Source organism: Heterodontus francisci, chromosome 22 (assembly GCF_036365525.1).
Source record: "Heterodontus francisci isolate sHetFra1 chromosome 22, sHetFra1.hap1, whole genome shotgun sequence".
NCBI classification, from domain to species: domain Eukaryota; kingdom Metazoa; phylum Chordata; class Chondrichthyes; order Heterodontiformes; family Heterodontidae; genus Heterodontus; species Heterodontus francisci.
In genome coordinates, this window is record NC_090392.1 from 60,757,517 (window position 1) to 60,783,932 (window position 26,416).

At 45.1% G+C, this 26,416-nt stretch overlaps 1 protein-coding gene across 9 annotated transcripts in view; it reads right to left on the bottom strand.

The window, feature by feature from the left end:
- gramd1ba (GRAM domain containing 1Ba) overlaps positions 1-26,416 on the bottom strand; it is a 590,058-nt gene that overhangs the window by 413,765 nt on the left and 149,877 nt on the right. The window contains exon 1 of one of the 9 annotated variants that reach the window (XM_068053896.1): positions 16,096-16,180. The exons of the other annotated variants lie outside the window; for them this stretch is intronic. Coding sequence (XP_067909997.1) covers positions 16,096-16,121 — 26 coding nt within the window. The 5' untranslated portion in view covers positions 16,122-16,180. Of the gene's footprint in view, positions 1-16,095; positions 16,181-26,416 lie in introns of those variants that run through there. 9 annotated transcript variants of the gene reach the window in all.

Consider the following 26,416-nt stretch of genomic DNA (forward strand, 5'->3'; position numbering starts at 1 on the left):
ACCTTAAATCTATGCCCTCTAGTTTTAGTCACCCCTATCACGGGAAACAGACTCTGGCTATCTACCCTATCTATGCCTCTCATAATTTTATATACCTCTATCATGTCCCCCTCAGCCTCCTTCGCTCCAGGGAAAACAAACCCAGCCTATCCAATCTCTCTTTATAACTCAAGCCCTCCAAACCAGGCAACATCCTTGTGAATCTTTTCTACACCCTCTCAAGCCTAATCACATCTTTCCTGTAGTGCGGCGATCAGAACTGCACACAGTACTCCAAATGCGGCCGAACCAATGTCATGTACAACTGTAACAAGACGTCCCAACTCTTGTACTCAATGCCTCGGCCAATGAAGGCAAGAATGCCATATGCCTTCTTCACCACCTTGTCTACCTGTGTTGCCACTTTCAGGGAACTATGTACTTGCAACCCCAAGGTCTCTCTGCTCAACAACACTCCCCAGGGCCCTGCCATTCAATGTATATGTCCTGCCCTGGTTTAACTTCCCAAAATGCATCACTTTGCACTTGTCTGTGTTAAATTCCATTTGCCAATCCCTTACCCACTTTCCCAGTTGATCTATATCCTGTTGTAAGCTTAGACACTGTCCACTATACCACTAATTTTGGTGTCATCTGCAAACTTACTAATCATGCCCCCGACATTCACATCCAAGTCATTAATATATATGACAAACAACAGAGAGCCCAGCACCGATCCCTGCGGCACACCACTGGTCACCGGCCTCCAATCTGAAAAACAACCCTCCACTACCACCTTCTGCCTCCAATCACCAAGCCAATTTTGTATCCAATTGGCCAGCTCACCCTGGATCCCACGTATTCGAACCTTCCGTACCAGCCTACCATGCGGGACCTTGTCAAAGGCCTCGCTAAAGTCCACCGCCTGCCCTCGTCAATCCTCTTGGTCACCTCCTCAAAAAACTCAATCAAATTCGTGAGACATGATTTCCCACGCACAAAGCCATGCTGACTATCCCGAATCAGACCATGCCTTTCCAAATGCATATAAATCCTGTCTCTCAGAATCCCTTCCAATAACTTTCCCACCACTGATGTAAGGCTCACCGGCCTGTAGTTCCCTGGCTTATCCCTGCTGCCCTTCTTAAATAAAGGCACAACATTAGCTATCCTCCAGTCTCCCAGTACCTCACCCGTGGCTAACAATGATACAAAAATCTCTGCCAAGGCCCCAGCAATCTCCTCCCTTGCTTCCCATAGCATCCTAGGATACACCTAGTCAGGCCCTGGGGATTTATCCACCTTAATGCGCTTCAAAACCTCCAACACCTCCTGCTTTGTCATGTTGTTATGGTCTAGGATACCGGTGTTCCCGCCCTTGAACTTACTAGCTTCCATGACCTTGCCCACGGTAAATACTGACGAGAAGTATTCATTTAAGACCTCTTCCATTTCCCGTGGCTCCACACATAGATTGCCACACTGATCCTTAAGGGGACCTAATCTCTCCCCAGTTACCCTTTTACTCTGAATATACTTACAGAATCTTTTAGGATTCTCCTTTATCTTATCTGCCAGGGAAATCTCATGGCCCCTTTTTGCCCTCCTAATTTCCTTCTTAAGTGTAGTGCTACATCCCCTATACTCCTCGAGCTTCGCTTGATCCCAGCTGCCTATACCTGACATATGCTTCCTTCTTTCAGCCCCTCAATATCCCTCGTCAACCAAGGTTCCCTAAAATTGCCAGCCTTGCCCTTCAATCAAACAGGAACATGCTGGCCCTGAACTCTTCCTATCTCACTTGTAAAAGCCTCCCACTTGCCAGACGTCCCTTTACCTGTAAACAGCCCCTCCCATTCAACTTTTGCGAGTACCTGTCTGATGCCATTGAAATTAGCCTTCCCCCATTTAGGACTTCAACTTGAGGACCAGTCCTATCCTTTTCCATAACTATCTTGAAGCTAATAGAGTTCTGGTCACTGGTCCCAAAGTGCTCCCCCACTGACACATCAACCACCTGCACAGCCTCATTTCCTAAGAGGAGGTCGAGTGTAGCCCCTTCTCTAGTAGTTCCATCCACATACTGTTTCAGAAAACTTTCCTGGACACACTTAACAAATTCTTCCCCATCAGATCCCTTAGCACTAAGGCAGTCCCAGTCAATATTAGGGAAGTTAAAATCACCCACTATTACAACCCTATAATTCCGACACCTATCTGTGATTTCCCTACAAATATGCCCCTCCAATTCCCTCTGACTATTGGGGGGGCCTATAGTATAATCCCATCAAAGTGATCACCCCTTCCTCATTTCTAAGTTCTACCCATATGGCCTCACTGGACGCTCCCCCCGGAATATCCTCTCTAAGTACGGTCACGATGTCCTCCCTAATCAACAGTGCAACTCCCCCTCCTCTCTTACCTCCACCTCTGTCACGCCGGAAGCATCGGTACCCCGGAACATTGAGCTGCCAAGTCCTGCCCATCCCTCAACTACGTTTCCGTAATAGCTATATTTTCACAATCCCATGTATCAATCCATGCTCTGAGTTCATCTGCCTTACCTGTAAGGCTTCTTTTTTTTTATTCATTCATGGGATGTGGGCATCACTGGCCAGGCCAGCATTTATTGCCCATCTCTAATTGCCCTTGAGAAGGTGGTGGTGAGCTGCATTCTTGAACCGCTGCAGTCCATTTGGGGTAGGTATACCCACAGTGCTGTTAGGAAGGGAGTTCCAGGATTTTGACAGTGAAGGAACGGCGATACAATTCCAAGTCAGGATGGTGTGTGACTTGGAGGGGAACTTGCAGGTGGTGGTGTTCCCATGTATTTGCTGCTCTTGTCCTTCTAGTTGGTAGAGGTCGTGGGTTTGGAAGGTGCTGACTTAGGAGCCTTGGTGCATTGCTGCAGTGCATCTTGTAGATGGTGCACACTGCTGCCACTCTGCGTCGGTGGTGGAGGGAGTGAATGTTTGTAGATGGGGTGCCAATCAAGCAGGCTGCTTTGTCCTGGATGATGTCGAGCTTCTTGAGTGCTGTTGGAGCTGCACCCATCCAGGCAAGTGGAGAGTATTCCATCATACTCCTGACTTGTGCCTTGTACAGGTGTACAGGTTTTGGGGAGTCAGGAGATGAGTTACTCGCTGCAGGATTCCAAGCCTCTGACCTGCTCTTGTAGCCACGGTATTTATATGGCTACTCCAGTTCAGTTTCTGGTCAATGGTAGCCCCTAGGATGTTGATAGTGGGGGATTCAGCGATGGTAATGCCGTTGAATGTCAAGGGGAGATGGATAGATTCTCTCTTGTTGGAGATGGTCATTGCCTGGCACTTGTGTGGCGTGAATGTTACTTGCCACTTATCAGCCCAAGCCTGGATATTGTCCAGGTCTTGCTGCATTTCTACACGGACTGCTTCAGTATCTGAGGAGTCACGAATGGTGAACATTGTGCAATCATCCGCGAACATCCCCACTTCTGACCTAATGATTGAAGGAAGGTCATTGATGAAGCAGCTGAAGATGGTTGGGCCTAGGACACTACCCTGAGGAACTCCTGCAGTGACGTCCTGGAGCTCAGATGATTGACCTCCAACAACCACAACCATCGTTCTTTGTGCTAGGTGTGACTCCAGCTAGCGAGGGTTTTCCACGATTCCCATTGACCTCAGTTTTGCTAGGGCTCCTTGATGCCATACTCGGTCAAATGCTGCCTTGATGTCATACTCTCACCTCACCTCTTGAGTTCAGCTCTTTTGTCCATGTTTGAACCAAGGCTGTGATGAGGTCAGGAGCTGAGTGGCCCTGGCGGAACTCAAACTGAGCGTCACTGAGCAGGTTATTGCTAAGCAAGTGCCGCTTGATGGCACTGCTGATGACACCTTCCATCACTTTACTGATGATTGAGAGTAGGCTGATGGGGCGGTAATTGGCCGGGTTGGACTTGGCCTGCTTTTTGTGTACAGGACATACCTGGGCAATTTTCCACATTGCAGGATAGATACCAGTGTTGTAGCTGTACTGGAACAACCTGGCTAGGGGCGCGGCAAGTTCTGGAGCACAGGTCTTCAGTACTATTGCCGGAATATTGTCAGGGCCCATAGCCTTTGCAGTATCCAGCGCCTTCAGTCGTTTCTTGATTTCACGCGGAGTGAATTGAATTGGCTGAAGTCTGGCATCTGTGATGCTGGGGACTTCAGGAGGAGGCAGAGATGGATCATCCACTTGGCACTTCTGGCTGAAGATTGTTGCAAAATGCTTCAGCCTTATCTTTCACACTGATGTGCTGGTCTCCCCCATCATTGAGGATGGGGATATATGTGGAGCCACCTCCTCCAGTTAGTTGTTTAATTGTCCGCCATCATTTATGGCTGGATGTGGCAGGACTACACAGCTTAGATCTGATCCGTTGGTTATGGGATCGCTTAGCTCTATCGCATGTTGCTTACGCAGTTTGGCATGCAAGTAGTCCAGGGTTGCAGCTTCACCAGGTTGACACCTCATTCTGAGGTATGCCTGGTGCTGCTCCTGGCATGCCCTCCTGCACTCTTCATTGAACCAGGGTTGGTCTCCTGGCTTGATGGTAATGGTAGAGTGGGGGATATGCCAGGCCATGAGGTTACAGATTGTGGTCGAGTACAATTCTGCTGCTGCTGATGGCCCACAGCGCCTCATGGATGCCCAGTTTTGCATTGCTAGATCTGTTCGAAATCTATCCCATTTAGCACGGTGATAGTGCCACACAACACGATGGACGGTATCCTCAATGTGAAGGTGGGACTTCGTCTCCACGAGGACTGTGCGGTGCGTCACTCCTACCAGTACTGTCATGAACAGAAGCATCTGCAGCAGACAGATTGGTGAGGACGAGGTCAAGTATGTTTTTCCCTCGTGTTGGTTCCCCCACCACCTGCCGCAGACCCAGTTTAGCAGCTATGTCCTTTAGGACTCGGCCATCCCGGTCAGTAGTGGTGCTACCGAGCCACTCTTGATGATGGACATTGAAGTCCCCCACCCAGAGCACATTTTGTGCCCTTGCCACCCTCAGTGCTTCCTCCAAGTGGTGTTCAACATGGAGGAGTACTGAGTCATCAGCTGAGGGAAGGCGGTAGGTGGTAATCAGTAGGAGGTTCCCTTACCCATGTTTGACCTGATGCCATGAGACTTCATGGGGTTTGGAGTCGATGTTGGGGACTCCCAGGGCAACCCCCTCCCTACTGTATCCCACTGTGCCACCACCTCTGCTGGGTCTGTCCTGTCAGTGGGACAGGACATACACGGGGATAGTGATTGCAGTGTCTGGGACATTGTCTGTAAGGTATGATTCCATGAGTATGACTATGTCAGGCTGTTGCTTGACTCATCTGTGGGACAGCTCTCCCAACTTTGGCACAAGCCCCAGATGTTCGTAAAGAGGACTTTGCAGGGTCGACAGTGCTGGGTTTGCCGTTGTCGTTTCTGGTGCCTCGGTCGATGCCGGGTGGTCCATCCAGTTTCATTCCTTTCTTGCATTAAAGTAAATGCAGTTTAGCATACCAGACCTTCCACTCTCCCTGTCCTGCCCCTACCCGGCCAGCCTTCTGGACTTGCTTGCTTTAACTTCTACATTTGCCTCAACTATCTCATCGGAGAGACTACTACTTTGGGTCCCACCCCCGTGCCAGACTAGTTTAAACCCTCCCAAGTGGTACTAGCAATCCTCCCCACAAGGATATTGGTCCCCTTCCAGCTCAGATGCAACCCGTCCCTTTTGTACAGGTCACGTCTGCACCAGAAGAGATCCCAATGATCCAAGTAGCTGAAGCCCTCCCGTCTGCACCAGCTCTTCAGCAACGCATTCATTTGGCTTATCCTCCTATTCCTACCCTCACTAGCACATGCACAGGGAGTAATCCTGAGATTACAACCCTGGAGGTCCTGCTTTTTAACCTTCTGCCTAACTCCCTATATTCACTTTGCAGGACATCATCCGTCTTCCTGCCTATGCCGTTAGTACCAATATGGACCATGAACTCTGCCTGCTCACGCTCCCCTTTCAGAATGTCCTGCAGCCACTCCGAGACATCCTTGACCCTAGCACCAGGGAGGCAACATCCCATCCTGGAACCTCGTTTGTTGCCACAGAAACGCCTATCTGCACTCCTTACGATAGAATCCCCTATCACTATAGCTCTTCCATTCCTTTTCCTCCCCTACTGTGCAGCAGAGCCATTCGTGGTGCCACGAACTTGGCTGTTGCTGTTTTCCCCTGGGAGGTCATCCCCTCCCAACAGTATCCAAAGTGGTATATCTGGTTGAGAGGGGGATGTCCACAGGGGACTCCTGCACTACCTGCCTGCGCCTACTTCTGCGTCTGGTGGTCACCCATCCCTTTTCTCCCTGTGCTGCCATTACCTGCGGTGTGACCACCTCACTAAACGTGCTATCTATGACAAAGAACAATGACGTCCTCAGCATCGCAAATGCTCCACAGTGAATCCACCTGCAGCTCCTGCTCTGTAACGGGGGTAACCAATAGCTGCAGATGGATACACTTCCTGCACACACGGTCACCAGGGACACTGGAAGCGTCCCTGATTTCCCACATAGCGCAGGAGGAGCATATCACGGGGCTGAGCTCTCCTGCCATGACTTACCCTTCGATTAATTATTTACTCCCTTAATTAAAAATACTAATTACACTGGGGGCTTTGTTCTACCCACTACAATCTAAGGTCCTTAATAAGCTACACTGAATTTTAAAAAAACACTTTAGTAGTACTCACCTTATCACCAGAGGTTTTTTTTTTCAACAAAAAAAACTTTCCCCTTATTTTTTTTTAAAGATATTTAAATGCACTAACAACAGTGACTCACCAACCAATCACCTTACAGCTCTCCTCTGACGTTGCTGTTGGCTTTTTTCTTTTTTTTTTCAAAACTCCGGCGCACTGGAAGAGCTCCTCTCCTCTCTTCTCCCGGAAGGTAAGAGACTGGGCCTCGATCCTCGGGCTCAATTTATAGGCTCCACTCTCGGCGTTCTCCCCACAGGTCCGCTCTGCTCCGCTCCCGGAAGGTAAGAGACTGGGCCTCGATCCTCGGGCTCGATTTATAGGCTCCGCTCTCGCCATTCTCCCCACAGGTCTGGTCCGCTCCGCTCTTCTCCGCTCCACTCCCGGATGGTAAGAGTTTGAAACTAACTGATCTGATTCTTTTTTGTACATTTGTTCCCAAGATGTAGGTGCCTTTGGCAATTTTATTGCCCATCTTTAGTTGCCCTCGCAATTGATTTTGCTTGCAAGGACTTAAGATGGCATCAGAAGTCAACAACATAACACTGCTGTGACCGTAAAGTAAAAATTTAAACCCAAAGTATGACATGTTCAAAAGAGACATCAACTTACTACAACACTGAAGTCCATAATTATATTGACAGTCAAGACAAAAGGTCCAATATTCCAATTCCTCAGAACAAATAGGTGCTCTGCAACATATTTTCTGCATTATGTGGAGATGGAAAGCTGCAATGTGGCTGAATTAACTTTAATAGAGGCTCCAGCAGAGCAAGTCCTATAAATAAAACATAACTATTGGAAGGTTACAGTTCGTGGCTATGATTGTGCTGGTATCATTTAACAAATATGCGTCAATTTTCTGTTTTAACTTGGACTCAATCACCACCCCCTCCACCACCAGTGCACTGTGGCTGCAATATGTGTACGATCTAAGAATGTTAAGCAGCTCACTTCAACAACACTTTCCAGCTCTGCGACCTCTGTCACCTTGAAGGATAAAAACAGCAATATCATGGGAACACAATCACTTTTAAGTTCACTTCTAAGTCATGAACCATTTTATCTTGGATACCCGCTGGGTTAAATCGTTGAACTCCCAACCCAGAACCATCATGGCAGTGCCATCACCAAAAAGACTAGTTATTCATAAAGACCATCACCAGATGCTCAAGGCTACAAGGGTTGGGCAATAAATATTGCCTTACATGCATTGCCCAAATATCGCAAATTAAAAAAAAAAATTTGTAATGTTCGGTTTCCAGAAGCAAAATGTCAAAAAAAAATCTGCTACTTGGCACTAAGAGGAGAGACTGGATAGGCTAGGGTTGTTTTCCTTAGAGCAGAGAAGGCTGAGGGGGGACCTGATTGAGGTATACAAAATTATGAGGGGCGTAGATAGAGTAGATAGGAAGAAAAATTTTCCCTTAGCGGAGGTGTCAATAACCAGGGGGCATGGATTTAAGGTAAGGGGCAGGAGGTTTAGAGGGGATTTTAGGAAATTCAGGCCGAAGGGCCCGTTTCTGTGCTGTATAACTCTATGACTATGTATCCTTTAAGTGAAATGTGTTTTGGATGCAAAATTACATCGGCATAGGTAGAAACTTTTCACTTCATAGTTTATTGTTCTTCAGAGTAGATCCATGTATGTGATATTATAAAATCAGCACAATTCTTTTCAAATATTATTCTAAGACTGTGGAATGAGTTTTTGATAGCAAGATTTAACGGATCCGTATAGAATGTACTCTAGAAGAAATGAATCCATATTTTCCAAGCCAGTCTGATCTGGAGTTGAATAATCCCTCTGAAGAAAAGAGTCATGATCCAGTAAAGACATCAGTAAATAGTCCTTGTTTCGAACTACTTAACTTTGAAATTGTTGGGTTAAGACTTATGCCAACATTTATAGGAAAGACAATACTGAGAAACGGAGACCTTGAGTTTAAGTACTAAGCTTGCCCTTTTGGATACTCAAATGGCTGAAGTCAAAGTTGGGTTAGTAATTTTTCAGAACTACAAAATATCAAGGATAATTCCTTCAAATTACCAGAATGTGGGTCGGTAATAAAGTTAAAAACTAATAGCTGTCTGGTAAGAAGGTTTTCCGGAACATCCATCTTACCTTAATATTTGGCAAAGACATAGTAACTTTTTCCTTGGACAGATCATGGGAAGAAATAACTGATTGTTACAACAGGAAGGTAAGGAAGTGAAGCTCCTCTTTGAATTGCTGTTTCCTGTGTTGTCAGTTAGATGCATGCAAAAACATCCTTGATTTTTTAAATGGGGAAGAAAAGTCTTTGGGAGGAAATACTACAGCTTTTATGGAAAATATATCAGCTCATGAGAATTTTGCAGATTTAAAAAAAAACAGATTTGCTGACCAGGAATGGAGACTGTGAAGTAGGGCATCCCACCTGTCATGCTAGCTTGGTGACAAGACCAAATGGAAACCTTGAATACAGAGCTGCTCCAGAGCAAGTAGTCGGGTTCAGAACTATAGATCAGCTTGAGAAACTACTCTACAATCTACAAACTCCTTAGTCAAACTGTGGTGCCCTCCCTGTCCATGTAACAAGATTCACTACATTTCATAAATTAGGGGCAATTTGAGAATGTAAATCCAATATTGTTATTAATATTTTAGCTGACCACCTCCAGGCACTTACTCAAGACAAGGAGGCCAAAGAAGAAAGAAGAAGAATTTTAGCTAATCAGTGCTATGATTCTAACATACATGCTAACCACTAGCATTCTGCACATTTTAGATTTCCTTTCGATGCCTCAGTATTCACTGCCAAAAGCAGACTGTGCTCATCTTTTCTCCACATCTATTTCAGTGTGGCTAACAGACCAGACCGGACACCTCTCTCAACACTGCTCAAAATACTAATGGAAGAGATTCTGACCTCTAGATACTGTAAGTGGATATTCTCATGAGAACAGAACTTCCTGATTATAACCAGAGAGAGGTCAGAATCATGGCCATTAGCGTTACAAGTAACATCAAGGCAAGAGAGGCCCGGTTCAATCTATCAGCTGTCGAGTATAGTAGTGGAACTAAGAGGAGGGGAAATGGATGATAATAAAGGCAGAAAATAGATAGCAGTGAAGGGGAGAAGGTAATGAAGGGGAGAGAAGGAGGCAGAAGCTGGGAGTGCTACCTTATAGTAGAGGAGACAGGAGTGCCAGCATTAACTTGGGAGGGAGGAAAGAGTGAGGGCTTTAATTGAAGGGATGGATGGGGGAAATCAGTGGCAGCATGAACTGAGGGGAAGATGATATAAGTTTGAACAAAATAGGAGGGGGAGAAGAATACCAGGCTGAATTGGGGGAATTAAAATGGAAAAGAGCCACAGTATGAATTTGCTGGATCTGGCAGTTCCCACCTCCCTTCAGCTGCTGGGTTTCCCGAGCCGTAGGAAACCCACCTCGAGTCATTATATTCAAATGGCCACCAAAATCTCAGAAATGGACCTTAATTTTATATTAAAATCACTGACCCGCCTCTCCAGAATGGATTACTCGGACGGTTAACTGGAAGCAAGTGCATTCTTGGTACATTTCGCTTATTTTTGTTTTACACAGATTTAACCGCACCCCTCCCCCCACCCATCATGGGGGATCTAAAAGTCCCCCCAGAGTCCCTGGGAAAAGGTGGGAGGGTAGAATGGGAGTACAGTGTTTGCTAGGAAAATATTGTCTCTGAACTGTGGTGGGAGGAGTTGGATGTAAGAAAGTGACTGTTGACATAACTTCTGGAGGAGATGGGCAGGTTGGTCTGTTGAAAATTCTAATATAATTTTTCTCTCCAGTTTGAAAAAAAAAAGTCAATTCATTGTGCAGTACAAAAGTGGTTACAATTAACCAAAATGAATCACTTTTTAATTTAAAAACTCAGTTTTCTGGAGAAACAAGCCAGAGTTCCCTGGGAAATGCATAATTTTATGTTTTCACCATTTTTCTCTCCTCGTTAGGTTTTCATATGCTCATGTTTTTTTATTCCCCCGTGACAGAGTAATGTTGGATCAATCGACAAAATCAGTGTTACCATATGTTTTTACATGTTACAGATTTATAATCAGCACCATTCTTGAATTGTTAGCATTTAGCAACTTTGTTAACTTTTTTGAAGCTGTTGTTTTTCAGGTGGAATGGACATTTAAAAGTTCTCGATTTTAGCCTCCAGGATCTACAGCTCAGCTTAATCTCCCTGTAAGTTGAATGAAAATGTCTAATTGCTCCAGCTTTTTTCTTCCCTTTTTAAATCTTCTGTCATTGTACTGCAGCATATTCTCTTCAATTCTAAATATTGCCATGTGCTCTGTGAAACCATGAAAGCAAAGTGTAATCAAAGAAATTTCTTTAATTATTTATATCATTGTGTAACTTTACAAAGTACTGTTAAGTGTCAATGAGATACTTTGGCAAAGTTACAAATATTCACTTGCCAACAGGAACTGACTGAGGCTATTAAAACGTATTTTCAAAGTGCCTCAAATAACTCAAACACACACATTTTAAACCAGAGAGAACATTATCCCAATACAGACTCAATGGACTGGACTGGATTTTAAGTTCCTGATGCATTGAGAGGTCCAGCAGCACATGGGAAACCCAGAATTATGTGCACCATGTCTGTCAGTGGCTTTTTAACCTGGTCATGTCCAATGGCAGAACCGGCGAATTCTTGGTGATGGCGGAAGAGCTAGGACCTCAAGGATAATGGCTACTCACATGTGGAGGATCCCTTGGGAAGAGGACTGGTGTTTCCATCAAAGCCCACATGAGGAAGGCAACAGGAAACCATCTCATGTACTTTTTCCCTCGTCATATTGCTCATTTCTCATGGAAGTTAAAAAATGGGAGGCTCTTACGAGCAACTGAAGGGGAAAGTGCAGGTCTGTGAGGCGTGGAGAAATGAGAAGAGAACAAGGTCACCACTACTACCACATTATTTCCAGGTTTCCCAACCAATTAATGTGAGCAGGCACTATTATTTACAGGGACATTGCCAACATGAAATTTGATGAGTTCTGCATTTGGGAGTAGTACATAACGAATTAACAGAATGGAGCACACATGTTCAAAGGCTGTGCCTCATTTTAGTGAGGCCCCCATAGATGTGAGACATGGGGCTGTAAGGGCCCACAAGGAGATATTGTTCCCGGCTGACAGGAGGAAGAAACCTGACAGCAAAAGCAAGAAGGCGTAGGAGGGCAGCAGCAGCAGTGTTGTGCCACACTCATGGATTCAATGCCAAAAGCAGTTTAATGACCTAAGCCAGGCAGGAAAGGGGAGTACAGTGGCACATTTAACTACATCCTGAAGTGTATATCATGCTCATCCCCTCACTCTGCCTTCAAGCCTACTCTAGCACATTACTCCTCATACATCATATGGGATGTGTTCTCATGGCAGTCAGAGGAAGCACTACAAGGACACTCTGAAGGCTTCACTTAGGAGTTTTGATATTGATCCCAGATCCTAGGAGAAGCTCACCCAGAATCGCTGCACCTAGCGCAACCAAATAAAAATGGGTGCAGCCTCCTTCGAAAGTAAGTGCATATCAGAGGGAGAGAAAAAACATGAGAGGAAATTCCGAGCCACCATCGCATCCGATTAAATGCTCTCCCCACCTCTAAAATCCCTCACTAATGTGCATTAAGTAGGATTCATGATACTATAGCCTTGGCCGTTCATCGCCCCACTGATCTGCAGCAAAATGTTTTCCAGCTCATTGCTAGCTGAAGTGCGGGTGGGCCATGAATGAGATCATGGTGAAAGGGGATATGGAAGGGAGAACTTGTATCAAAGTGCTTCCACTTCTCAGTCATTTCCCTCCCCCCATCCACCACTCCCAGTCAGTTAACCTCATGTGCCAATGACTGAGTCTACCCCTGCACAGATACAGGTGAACAATCTTTGGCAGGGCCCTCACAGGTTCCAAAACCCAAAAGATGTCAGTCAAAAGCATCTCAGCAGACAGCAGGGATCTGAGCAGCCTGCCTTTATCTCTGTTGAAACTCGAGGAGTTGTATCACGTAGATGCTAGCAAGGGAAATAGTAAAAATTCGTTGTTGCACAACGGTATGCAAATTAATGTGTCACACAATATTAGAATGTTAAGTTTCTGTTATTTATTTCAGCCACATAAATACTATTTCTTTCAACCATTTTCCCATCTTTCCCATTTTGGGTTTCTGCCTAGGAAGAGGCCTTTTTACTTGTGACGAATGGTAAGACAAGATTTGGTGCTGAGCAATGGGGGCTAGGGATACGTGGCTGTTTGCAGAAGTGCTGTGTGTTGGGGGAAGGGGGGTGGGAGTGGCATTTGCACATGGCTATCAGACCAGTGGACTGGTGGAACCTACGTGAGCCTCACAATAATGAAGGCAGCAGTGTGCACTGCTTTTGGTGCATTGGCCGCATCACATTCTGCCTCCTCCTCCTTGGAATTATCTGAAGACGCTCAATGCCTCATTCCTCCTGCAAGTCCAAACCTTGCTGCTGTGCAATGTTGTGCAGAGCGCAGCACACCACGACTATTCTGGAGACCCTGGCTGGTATGTATTGAAGGATTCCTCCAAATCTGTCCAGGAGCCTGAACCACATCTTCATCATGCTGATGGCTTGGTCAGTGATTGTTGTTATTTGGCTTTCAATGTATTAATCCTGGGCCTCATTGATTGAGATGCTCACCAGTGTCATCAGCTACCATTTAAGGAGTATCCCTTGACTTCAAACAGTCAGCCAGTAAGGAAGTGTGGACTACCGTAGGAAGAAAGCATCACGGCAGGTGACTGGGAATCTTGCGCACACCTGCATAATCTTTTTGTGGTTACATACCAGCTGCAGATTGATGGAGTGGAAGGCTTTGCAGTTGATCTGGGAGTACCTAAATTGCCACATGCACCTGTGAAAAGCCAGTTACAGCCTCAAATCTGAGCACCCACTCACTGGGTGGCAGCATTGGTGGCAAAGTTGACATAATTACCTACCCTGGCAAAAATACCATCGGTTATCTTTTCATACTCACTGAAAATTATGACAGACTTAGATAAATTATACAAGGAAAAACTGTTCCCATTAACAAATGGCACAAGGACTTGGGATCACAGATTGAAGGTTTTGGGCAGAAGCTGCAGGGGGAACATGAGGAAGCACTTTTTTTTATGCAGCGGGTGGTGATGACCTGGAACTCGCTGCCCACAAGGGTGGAGAAAGTGGAAGCAATCACTGACTTCAAGAGGGCATTGGATGGCCACTTGAGATAAATAGACTTGCAGGGAGTGGGACTGACAGCATAGCTCCATGGAGAGCCGGCATGGACTCGATGGGCCAAATGGCCTCCTTCTGTGTCATAAGTAACTCCATGACTGTGAGATCTTGCAAATGTTTTCAGCAGAGCCTTGAAAGGAGTCAGAGACAAAGAAGTTGAGGCTGATGGTGACTTTGACAGCCACTGGCAAAGCATGGCCACCAGGTCCACTTGGCAGCAGATCTTGTTCCAGCAGGCTGCAATGTCCACCATCACCTACCCCAAGACCCTGAGCCTCCTGAGACACTGGTGTTCTGACATGTCAAAGAATCTTATCCTCTGTCTGCACCCTGTGTTGCGGGTATGACCTACCATGAGCTCCCTTTTCTCCTGTTGAGAGGTAGCTCTGGGAGGAACAGGCTATTGCTGCTGGTCATCTTGGTTCTCATCTGACGTCCAAAGTAAAACAGCTTAAGTGGCACCCATGCTGATCTGATAGATCACAGCCCTAAAGTTGTGAAAATAATCTCTCAGCACAAGTACTGTAAACAAAGCCTTTCACATAATCTGGCAGAAAAGCAGCTGTGAGGTTTCAGTATTTATTGGCAACTTTTTCCGTCACATCTTTGCCCCCACAATTGTCGTTGTGTTCTCGCATTGCTTTCACTGGTGAGTTTCAGGAAGCCTGGGATCCCCAGTAGAATTCCAAAAGCCATGCTAATATCACTAATAGACTGACTAGGATATCGAAATGACAACCTGCCTCTGCTGAGGGGAGTTACTCACACGCAGCCAAACACGCTGCAGTTAAATGCGGAAGTCAAGGCGTTGGAGGTGGCTTTCCGACACGGTCAATTTTTGCGCATTTAACCTTCCACCCGCTCCCAAACCCACACGCTCCTACAAGTTAAAATTCAGCCCAATAACTCTTTATTTGGTGCAAGGGTACTCATTCATCTTACCTTTTAAATATGAATAAGATTGTGACATTTGACACTGATGGCAGATACAAACAGCAAAATTTACTTTGAGAACAACATCCTCTTTTCAAGAACAGAAGTGTCATCTTTCCAGGTTTCCTGTTAGCTGGGCTTTTAAAGTATTGATATGGCCATTTATCTTCTAGATTTTTTCCTGTATCACAGAATATGTTGGAAATCGATTTAAGCTGGACCCACAAGAATCAGCTGATCCCTAGTTAAAGAAGCACAGTCTTCATGAAAAAGTATTTGGCAAACTTTTTTTTGAGAACTGCTCATCTATTTCCTTCATGGTGCATGGCACACTGGTGCTCCAATGATACCTTCCAATAAGATTTAGATCATTATGTTGTGTATTTGATTACTAAGGGAAATTAGGTTTGCCTAACTATTTTTCGACAATTCCCCTTTAGGTTGATGGTAGCATATGTCTGAGAAGTCGAATACAGATAGTATTTCTCTCATACCAACAGCAGACAGCCCACATCCTGCTGTAGTATGGTTATAATATGTTGATGTTTCAGAAATGACATAGTTAGTAGCCACAGGCAGAACAGATAATCTCACAAGCTTCACTTCTCTTTCACCAGCTTCCTGAACAATGTTAACACATTACTATAAAAATGACCATTTGGGTTGGAAATTAGACATTCAGAGAGCTAGAATTTTGTTATTGAGTTCAACATCAAGCATTTAGAATGACCAATGTTGCAGCCGCCCAACTCCAGAATTATTATTGCAGGGGGATTAGAAAAGCTAAATAAGCACTCCATAAACAACAAACAATAACGATTTAACTCCATGCTGTGGCTCTACTACAGATTTGTACTCCTTAGAACTAACTACTTAAGAATTATCAAGTACTAATGTGAAATGCACCAAGGCTTCAAATTAATTCCGACTAATATTGAGTTAAGATTAGAGAGATAACTGAGGAGATCCAAATAGGCATCTCCTTAAAGTACTGCAATAAGGGACCTATTATAACATTTCTATTATTTTCCCATTATCTTATTCATCAACTATTTCCCAATAAAGAGAGTCTATGACTCTATGGTACATAAACTACTGGACGGACAGTGAAACAAATGACTATAAAGTTTACCTCTTTCCTTTGCAAGGTCTCACCATCTCTTTCTTTCAGTCTCTATCTCTGCCTGTACACCATTACTCTCAAGTCAAAATGATGTTTGCTTCAGTCTTTTCCTGTGGTAGAAATGACGTAGCTACCTTAGAAACTAAAGGAACCCAACAGCCTCTTCTAACTGCCCAATTGGTTTCCTGTCTTCCATCACTTCGATGCAAGACACACAAAGTATTTGATTCTTAAGGGGAGGGGGGAGATCAATCTCGTGGGTAGGGGAAAGAATACTTTTATTTGAATTATTACCTCTTATTGTGGAAAAAATATTAGTCTCATTATAATAATCCAGAACCCATGATAATCATCAGGCCCGAAGGCGCACACAATTATCCAAGTTCAAAACTAACCTCATACTGCAGTCAGGACCTTACGTCTATCTGAATCAGAGGGACCAGGGCTGCTATATTAGAATCTTGCTCAAGTTGACTACCATGCGTCATCAAACTGCCCAAAATTATGAACAGAATCATTTTGCAGCATTTTATAGCCTTCAAAGCAAGAAAGAAAATCAGATTTAAAAACAAGAAATGCTAGATATACTCAGCAGGTCTGGCAGCATCTGTGGACAAAGAAGCAGAGTTAACGTTTCAGGTCAGTGACCCTTCTTGAGAACTGGCAAATATTAGAAATGTAAAAGGTTATACGCAAGTAAAGCAGGGATGGGGCAAGAGATAACAAAGGAGAAGGTGTAGATAGGACAAGGTCACAGAATAGCTGACCAGAAGGTCGTGGAGCAAAGACAAACAATATGTTAATGGTGTGTTGAAAGTCAAAGCATTAGTACAGATAGGTTGTTAACAGACTGAAAATTGAACAGCCGCAAGTACAAACATGAAAATAAACAGTGGGCAAACAAACTGACCAAACTAAGATGAAATAAAATAAAATAAATACAAAAAAGAAATTAAGAAAGGGAAAAGAAAAAAAAAATAAAAGTAAAGTGGGGGGCCTGTCATGCTCTGAAATTATTGAACTCAATGTTCAGTCCAGCAGGCTGTAGTGTGCCTAATTGGTAAATGAGTTGCTGTTCCTCGAGCTTGCGTTGATGTTCGCTGGAACACTGCAGCAATCCCAGGACAGAGATGTGAGCATGAGAGCGGTGGGGAGGGGGGGGGGGGGGTGGGGAGTGGAGGGAGTGTTGAAATGGCAAGCAACCGGAAGCTCGGGGTCCTGCTTGCGGACTGAGCGGAGGTATTCCGCAAAGCGGTCACCCAGTCTGCGTTTGGTCTCCCCAATATAGAGGAGACCACATTGTGAGCAGCGAATATAGTATACTACATTGAAAGAAGTACAAGTAAATCGCTGCTTCACCTGAAAGGAGTGTTTGGGGCCTGGGATAGTGAGGAGAGAGGAGGTAAATGGGCAGGTATTACACCTCCTGCGAATGCAGGGGAAGGCATCATGGGAAAGGGACGAGGTGGTGGGGGTAATGGAGGAGTGGACCAAGGTGTCAAGGAGGGAACGATCCCTTCGGAATGCTGACAGGGGAAAGAAGGAGAAGATGCGTTTGGTCATGGCATCATGCTGGAGGTGGCGGAAATGGCGGAGGATGATCCTTTGGATATGGAGGCTGATGGGGTGGAAAGTGAGGACAAAGGGAACCCTGTCGAGGTTCTGGGAGGGAGGGGAAGGGGTGAGGGTAGAGGTGCGGGAAATGGGCCGGACACGGTTGAGAGCCCTGTCAACAACAGTGGGGGAAATCCTTGGTTGAGGAAAAAGGAAGACATATCAGAAGCGCTGTCACGGAAAGCAGCATCATCAGAGCAGATGCGCAGAGACAGAGAAACTGGGAGAATGGAATGGAGTCCTTACAGGAGACAGGGTGTGAAGAAGTGTAGTCGAGGTAGCTGTAGGAGTCGGTGGGCTTATAATGGATATTAGTAGACAGCCTATCCCCAGAGATGGAGATAGAGAAGTCGAGGAAGGGAAGAGAAGGGAAATGTCGGAGATGGACCATGTAAAGGAGAGAGAAGGGTGGAAATTAGAAGCAAAGTTGATAAAAGTTTTCCAGTTCGGGCGGGAGCAGGAAAGAGCACCGATATAGTCATCAGTGTACCGGAAAAAGAGTTGGGGGAGGAGGCCTGAGTAGGACTGGAACAAGGAATGTGGACCCATGCAGGTACCCATAGCAACACCTTTTACTTGAAGGAAGTAAGTGGAGTTGAAGGAGAAGCTGTTCAATGTGAGAACAAGTTCAGCCAGGTGGTGGTGGATGGGGACTGGTTGGGCCTCTGTTCAAGGAAGAAGCGGACAGCCCTCAAACCATCCTGGTGGGGGATGGAGATGTAGAGAGATTGGACGTCCATAGTGAAGAGGAGGCGGTTGGGGCCAGGAAACTGGAAATTGTCAAAATGACGTAGGGCGTCAGAAGAGTCACGGATGTAGGTGGGAAGAGACTGGACCAGCGGAGAAAAGATAGAGTCAAGATAGGAAGAAATAAGTTCAGTGGGGCAGGAGCAGGCTGACACAATGGGTCTGCCGGGACAGTCCTGTTTGTGGATGTTGGGAAGGAGGTAGAAGCAGGCTGTCTGGGGTTGTGGGACTATGAGGTTGGAAGCAGTAGATGGAAGATCTCCAGAGGAGATGAGGTCAGTGACAGTCCTGTGGACAGTAGTTTGATGTTCGTTGATGGGGTCATGATCCAGAGGGAGGTAGGAAGAGAACTGGCGCTGAGCATCTGCAAGGTAGAGGTCGGTACGCCATACAACAACAGCACCACCCTTGTCTGCAGGTTTGATGACCATGTCGGGGTTAGACCTGAGAGAACAGAGTGCCTCAAGTTCAGAGGGGGACAGGTTAGAGTGAGTGAGGGAGGCAGAGAAATTGAGATGACCAATGTCTTGCCGACAGTTTTCAATGAAAAGATCAAGAGCGGGTAAGAGGCCAGAGGAAGGGGTCCAGGTAGAGGGAGAATGCTGGAGGCGGATGAATGGGTCTACTGATCGGGGGAAGGACTGCTGGTTGAAGAAGTGAGCCTGGGGGCGCAGGTGACCGAAGAGCTCAACGTCATGCCAAGCGCGAAATTCATTGAGGTGGGGGTGTAAAACTGAGACCGTTGCTGAGTACAGAACGTTCAGTGTCAAAGAAAATCAGATTATGTTTCAACATGCGGAGAAACAGTTTCCTAGTCATACTAACAATCTACTGAATTACGCACCTAAGCCATGTTACTTCGGGCAACCTTTGCTGATAACTAAAACTCTCCCAATCCTCAGGCTTACTATTCTTTTTGGTAATATTATAAGCACCTTATTTTAATCCAATATGATTCTTCACCTTTTTGGTTACCCACGGATGGATCTCTTTTCCTATGGAGTTTTTGTTTCTTAATGAAATGCAGATTTGCTGAGAATTACAAAATAATTCTTTAAATGTTTGCCATTGATGCCATCTACTATCATACTTTTTCATCTAATTTCCCAATCTATCTTAGTCAACTTGCCCCTCATATCTATGTAACTGGTTTTATTTAAGTTCAATATTGAGTGCTGTGAGCCTCACCATTATTTCTACCGTAAATCTGGCCCCTTCTTTCTAATCCAGAAAGCTTTTAAAATCGAAACTTACACAATCATTTATCAGTGCTATAAAATGTCTGTTGAAGGAACTGAAGCTCGCTGCATCCCTGGTAGGTTTAATTATGAAAACTGAATTACAACACTTGATTTTCATACTTTGATTCCATTATCTCTTAATGGACAGGCTGTAAAACACAGGTACTTGGTACTGCTACATGGCAGTGTCGTGAAATGTGAACCCTTGAGAGTCAGCTTCCAAGTCCATAAATTTGTTGCCTGAATTTAGTTGCTCTTCTCTAATACCCAGAATCTGAGTCTCAAAGCATTTTGTTTTTGTTGCTGGTGATGGAAGTTTATATAAGCAGTGACTTTCAAGTGAATTCTGGTGTTACAATGTACAGATTAGTCTGTAAACTTCCATTCACCAGTCAGGGACAAGGTCCTCTCTTAACTACATGAACTGAAAAGTAACGCAACTTGCCAGCCTTTAAATATAAGTTTGTTTATCTTACGAACAAACGAATTAGGAGTAGTAGGGCATTCGGCCCCTCAAGTCTGCTCCGCCATTCAATAAGATCTGTTTGTGTTTCAAATTCCACACTCCCATCTACCCCTAATAATCTTTGATTTCCTTGCCTAACACGAATCTATCTACCTCTGCCTTAAAAATATTTAATGACCCCGTCTCCGCCGCCTTCTGAGGCAGAGAGTTCCAAAGTCGCACAACCCTCAGAGAAAATATTCTCCTCATCTCTGTCCTAAAAGGGCAACCCCTAATTTTAGAACAGTGCCCCCTAGTTCTGGACTCACCCACAAGAGGAAACATTCTCTCCACATCCACCCTGTCAAGACCCTTCAGGATCTTATAAACTTCAATCAAGTCTCCCCTCACTCTTCTAAACTCCAGTGCATATAAGCCCAGTCTGTCGAACCTTTCCTCATAAGACAACCCGCTCATTCCAGGTCTCAATCTAGTAAACCTCCTCTGAACCACCTCCAATGCATTTACATCCTTCCTTAAATAAGGAGACCAAAACTGCACACAATATTCGAGATGTGCTATTCACAATATACATTAATGATTTAGATGAGGGAATTAAATGTAATATCTCCAAATTTGCAGATGACACAAAACTGGATGGGAGGGTGAGTGGTGAGGAGGATGCAGAGAGGTTTCAGGGTGATTTGGACAAGTTGAGTGAGTGGGCTAATGCATGGCTGATGCAGTATAATGTGGATAAATGTGAGGTTATCCACTTTGGTAGCAAAAACAGGAAGGCAGATTATCTGAAAGGCTACAAACTGAGAGAGGGGAATATGCAGTGAGACCTGGGTGTTCTTGTACACCAGTCGCTGAAGGTAAGCATGCAGGTGCAACAGGCGGTAAAAAAGGCAAATGGTATGTTGACCTTCATAGCGAGAGGATTCGAGTACAGGAGCAGCGATGTCTTGCTGCAATTATACAGGGGCTTGGTGAGGCCACACCTGGAATATTGTGTGCAGTTTTGGTCTCCTTATCTGAGGAAGGATGTTCTTGCTATAGAGGGAGTGCAGCGAAGGTTTACCAGACTGATTCCTGGGATGGTGGGACTGACATATGAGGAGAGATTGAGTCGGTTAGGATTATATTCGCTGGAGTTCAGAAGAGTGAGGGGAGGATCTCATAGAAACCTATAAAATTCTGACAGGACTTGACCGGGTAGATGCAGGAAGGATGTTCCCAATGGTGGGGGAGTCCAGAACCAGGGGTCATTGTCTAAGGATACGGGGTAAACCTTTCAAGACTGAGTTGAGGAGAAATTTCTTCACCCAGAGAGTGGTGAGCCTGTAAAATTCACTACCACAGAAAGCAGTTGAGGCCAAAACATTGTATGTTTTCAAAAAGGAGTTAGATATAGCTCTTGGGTCTAAAGGGATCAAAGGGTATGGGGCGAAAGCAGGAACAGGCTACTGAGTTGGATGATCATAATGAATGGCGGAGCAGGCTCGAAGGGCTGAATGGCCTACTCCTGCTCCTACTTTCTATGTTTCTATGCAGCCCAGCCTCTACCAGTCATGGATGAGCTGGACATACAGCCAACCAAATCGGAACTCAGTGATGCCATTGATTCCCTAGCCAGCGGAAAAGCCCCTGGGAAGGACAGCATTACCCCTGAAATAATCAAGAGTGCCAAGCCTGCTATACTCTCAGCACTACATGAACTGCTATGCCTGTGCTGGGACGAGGGAGCAGTACCCCAGGACATGCGCGATGCCAACATCATCACCCTCTATAAAAACAAAGGTGACCGCGGTGACTGCAACAACTACCGTGGAATCTCCCTGCTCAGCATAGTGGGGAAAGTCTTTGCTCGAGTCGCTCTGAACAGGCTCCAGAAGCTGGCCGAGCGCGTCTACCCTGAGGCACAGTGTGGCTTTCGTGCAGAGAGATCGACTATTGACATGCTGTTCTCCCTTCGTCAGATACAGGAGAAATGCCGTGAACAACAGATGCCCCTCTACATTGCTTTCATTGATCTCACCAAAGCCTTTGACCTCGTCAGCAGACGTGGTCTCTTCAGACTACTAGAAAAGATCGGATGTCCACCAAAGCTACTAAGTATCATCACCTCATTCCATGACAATATGAAAGGCACAATTCAACATGGTGGCTCCTCATCAGAGCCCTTTCCTATCCTGAGTGGTGTGAAACAGGGCTGTGTTCTCGCACCCACACTTTTTGGGATTTTCTTCTCCCTGCTGCTTTCACATGCGTTCAAATCCTCTGAAGAAGGAATTTTCCTCCACACAAGATCAGGGGGCAGGTTGTTTAACCTTGCCCGTCTAAGAGCGAAGTCCAAAGTACGGAAAGTCCTCATCAGAGAACTCCTCTTTGCTGACGATGTTGCTTTAACATCTCACACTGAAGAATGCCTGCAGAGTCTCATCGACAGGTTTGCGGCTGCCTGCAATGAATTTGGCCTAACCATCAGCCTCAAGAAAACGAACATCATGGGGCAGGATGTCAGAAATGCTCCATCCATCAATATTGGCGACCACGCTCTGGAAGTGGTTCAAGAGTTCACCTACCTAGGCTCAACTATCACCAGTAACCTGTCTCTAGATGCAGAAATCAACAAGCGCATGGGTAAGGCTTCCACTGCTATGTCCAGACTGGCCAAGAGAGTGTGGGAAAATGGCGCACTGACACGGAACACAAAAGTCCGTGTGTATCAGGCCTGTGTCCTCAGTACCTTGCTCTACGGCAGCGAGGCCTGGACAACGTATGCCAGCCAAGAGCGACGTCTCAATTCATTCCATCTTCGCTGCCTTCGGAGAATACTTGGCATCAGGTGGCAGGACTATATCTCCAACACAGAAGTCCTTGAAGCGGCCAACACCCCCAGCTTATACACACTACTGAGTCAGCGGCGCTTGAGATGGCTTGGCCATGTGAGCCGCATGGAAGATGGCAGGATCCCCAAAGACACATTGTACAGCGAGCTCGCCACTGGTATCAGACCCACCGGCCGTCCATGTCTCCGTTATAAAGACGTCTGCAAACGCGACATGAAATCGTGTGACATTGATCACAAGTCGTGGGAGTCAGTTGCCAGCATTCGCCAGAGCTGGCGGGCAGCCATAAAGACAGGGCTAAATTGTGGCGAGTCGAAGAGACTTAGTAGTTGGCAGGAAAAAAGACAGAGGCGCAAGGGGAGAGCCAACTGTGCAACAGCCCCAACAAACAAATTTCTCTGCAGCACCTGTGGAAGAGCCTGTCACTCCAGAATTGGCCTTTATAGCCACTCCAGGCGCTGCTTCACAAACCACTGACCACCTCCAGGCGCGTATCCATTGTCTCTCGAGATAAGGAGGCCCAAAAGAAAGAAAAGAAATGTGGTTTCACCAATGCTTTGTGTAAGCGAAGTATCGCATCCATACTTTTATTTTCAGTTCCTCTCGTAATAAAGGATAGCATTTCATCAGCCTTCTTTATGACTTGCTGTCCCTGCATACTAACTTTTTGTGACTCATGCACTGGAACACCGAGATCCTCTGCACCTTGGAATTCTGCAGTCATTCTCTGTTGAAGTAATAGTCTGCTTTTTTATTCTTCCTGCCAAAGTGAACAACTTCACATTTTCCCACATTATACTCCATCTGCCAGATTTTTGCCCACTCACTCAACCTATCTAAATTGGTGTACAACCTCCTTATGTCCTCTTCACAACATACTTTCCTACCTAAGTTTCGAAGAAGGGTCACTGACCCGAAACGTTAACTCTGCTTCTCTTTCCACAGATGCTGCCAGACCTGCTGAGTGAATCCAGCATTTCTTGTTTTTGTTTCAGATTTCCAGCATCCGCAGTATTTTGCTTTCATACTTTCCTACCTATCTTTGTGTCATCTGCAAATATAGCAGTAACACCCCTAAGGCTAAGTACTTCAGATTTGGCCTGCTCTTTGGGACAGGAGGATGTAACTGCAAGAGAGGCAGGTATGGGGATCCAGAAGGTAGCACTGGGGAGCCTCAGCCCTTGCACTTGTCCAACAGGTTTGAGGTTCTTACAGCTTGTGTAAAAGAGAAGGGACTGCAGGTGGATGAGCAAACTGACCGCAGCACCGTGGTGCAGGCGGCCATTCAAGTAGGGTGTGTATAAAGGAATGTAGAAGTAGGGGACAGTATAGTTCGGGGATAGATACTGGTCACTGCAGCCAAAAGTGAGAGTACTGAAGACTGTGTCACCTGCCCGGCACCAGGATTAAGGACATCTACTCGGGGCTGGAGAGGCACTTGGACTGGGAGGGGAAGGATCCAGTTGTCGTGGTATACGTAGGTACCAACGACAAAGGTAAGATTAAGAAAGCAGTCTGCTGAGGGTGTATGAGCAGCTAGGAGCCAAATTAAAAAGCAGAACCACACAGGTAATAATCTCTGGATTACTACCTGAATCACAAGCAAATTGGCAAAGGGTGAATAAGATCAGAGAGCTGAATATGTGGCTCAAAGATTGGCAAGGGAGAAATGGATTTTGATTCATGGGGCACTGGCACCAGTACTGGGGAAAGAGGGATTAATAAAGGGAAACAAGGAAATGGAATAGACTTTGAACGAGTATTTTGCATCTGTCTTCACTGTAGAGGACATAAAAACCATCCAAAGAATAGTAGAAAATCAAGAAGCAAAAGGGACTTAAAATAATCACTATCACTAGAGTAAAAGTAATAGGAAAACTAATGGGACTAATGACTGACAAGTCCCCTAGACTGATGGCCTACATCCTAGGGTCTTAAAAGAAGTGACTACTGAGATAATGGATGAATTGGTTGTAATCTTCCAAAATTCCCTAGATTCTGCAAAGGTTCCAGCGGATTGGAAAACTGCAAATGTAAAACCTCGATTCAAGAAAGAAGGAAGACAGAAAGCAGGAAACAATAGACTAGATAGCCTAACATCTGTCATTGGGAAGATGCTAGAATCCATTATTAAGGAAGTAGTAGCAGGACATTTAGAAAATCAATCAGGTAGCACCAACATGGTTTTATAAAAGGGAAATGGTGTTTGACAAATTAATTACAGTTCTTTGAGGATGTAACAAGCAGGGTAGATAAAGCGGAACCAACAGATATAGTGTATTTGGATTTCCAAAAGGCATTCAATAAGGTTCCACATAAAAGATTACTACACAAGATAAGAGCTCAAGTTGTTAGGGGTAATATATTAGCATGGATAGGGGATTAGCTAATTAACAGGGAACAGGTTGGCAAACTGTAACTAGTGGAGTGCCACAGGGATCAATGCTGGGACTTAACAACTTATCACCTATATATATATATAATTGTATTGTCGACAAATTTGCGGATGATACCGTTACTATCAAGTCAGAAGGAGTGCACTGTTTATTCTAGTTCCACTTCTCTACAGGTCACAACATATATTTACATTTTTTCCCACTTACCATACGGTCAAAATTAGACTACTTTTATCCCAGAATAAAACATACCAACCAGGTTTCTTCAATAAACAACAAAATTATCAGTTTATTATAAAACAAATCTTAACCAATAATGAAGCAAAGCATAAACACACAGATCGAAATATTAAAGTTCCCTTTTTACCTTAGCCACACACGCACCAGTTAACTGAAAAATAAAGAGATTTACTCTTTAGAGCTCTAGTACAAAAAAATACGCTGGCCAAAATACTTGCTAATTCTTGAATTCTTGAAGGGGAAAAAAAAGATATGAAAAGATGTCAGAAGTCCTCTTTGGTTTGGCATCCCAAATACGTATAGTCACTGGGATCTTCCTAGAAGAGTTCTTGACAGGCGATGTTGAAGATCAGTTTGGGCAGGCTTTCCGGAGAAAATGCAGTAACAGGGGTTTCAGGCAGTTTCTTACACTTGCTTCTCAAGAGATGGAAAACAGGCTTTTTCAAAGAGCTGGAACAGATTGAGCTGGGTGTTGCTCTCTTTGCAAATTTTCTCCAACTGTCTTTTCAAGTCATTGTCCATATCCCAACTCATGGTCCAAAGCGAAACCATAAACAAAGTCAGGAGTCAAAGTCAGGAGTCAAGCCTCCTCCTGACCTCTATAAATCTTGACCTGTCACTTCTCTGCAAACATCTTTCCCCAAGTCAAAAACAACCCCTGCTGGGTAATTATTTGAAGACAGGTGCCTACCAGTAACTGTTTACAGTCCAAAGCTCTCAGTAAGCCTTGTAAAAAAAAAATCCATGGACTTCTTTAGTTTTAAACTACAAATCTTCAAAATTTAACATAAA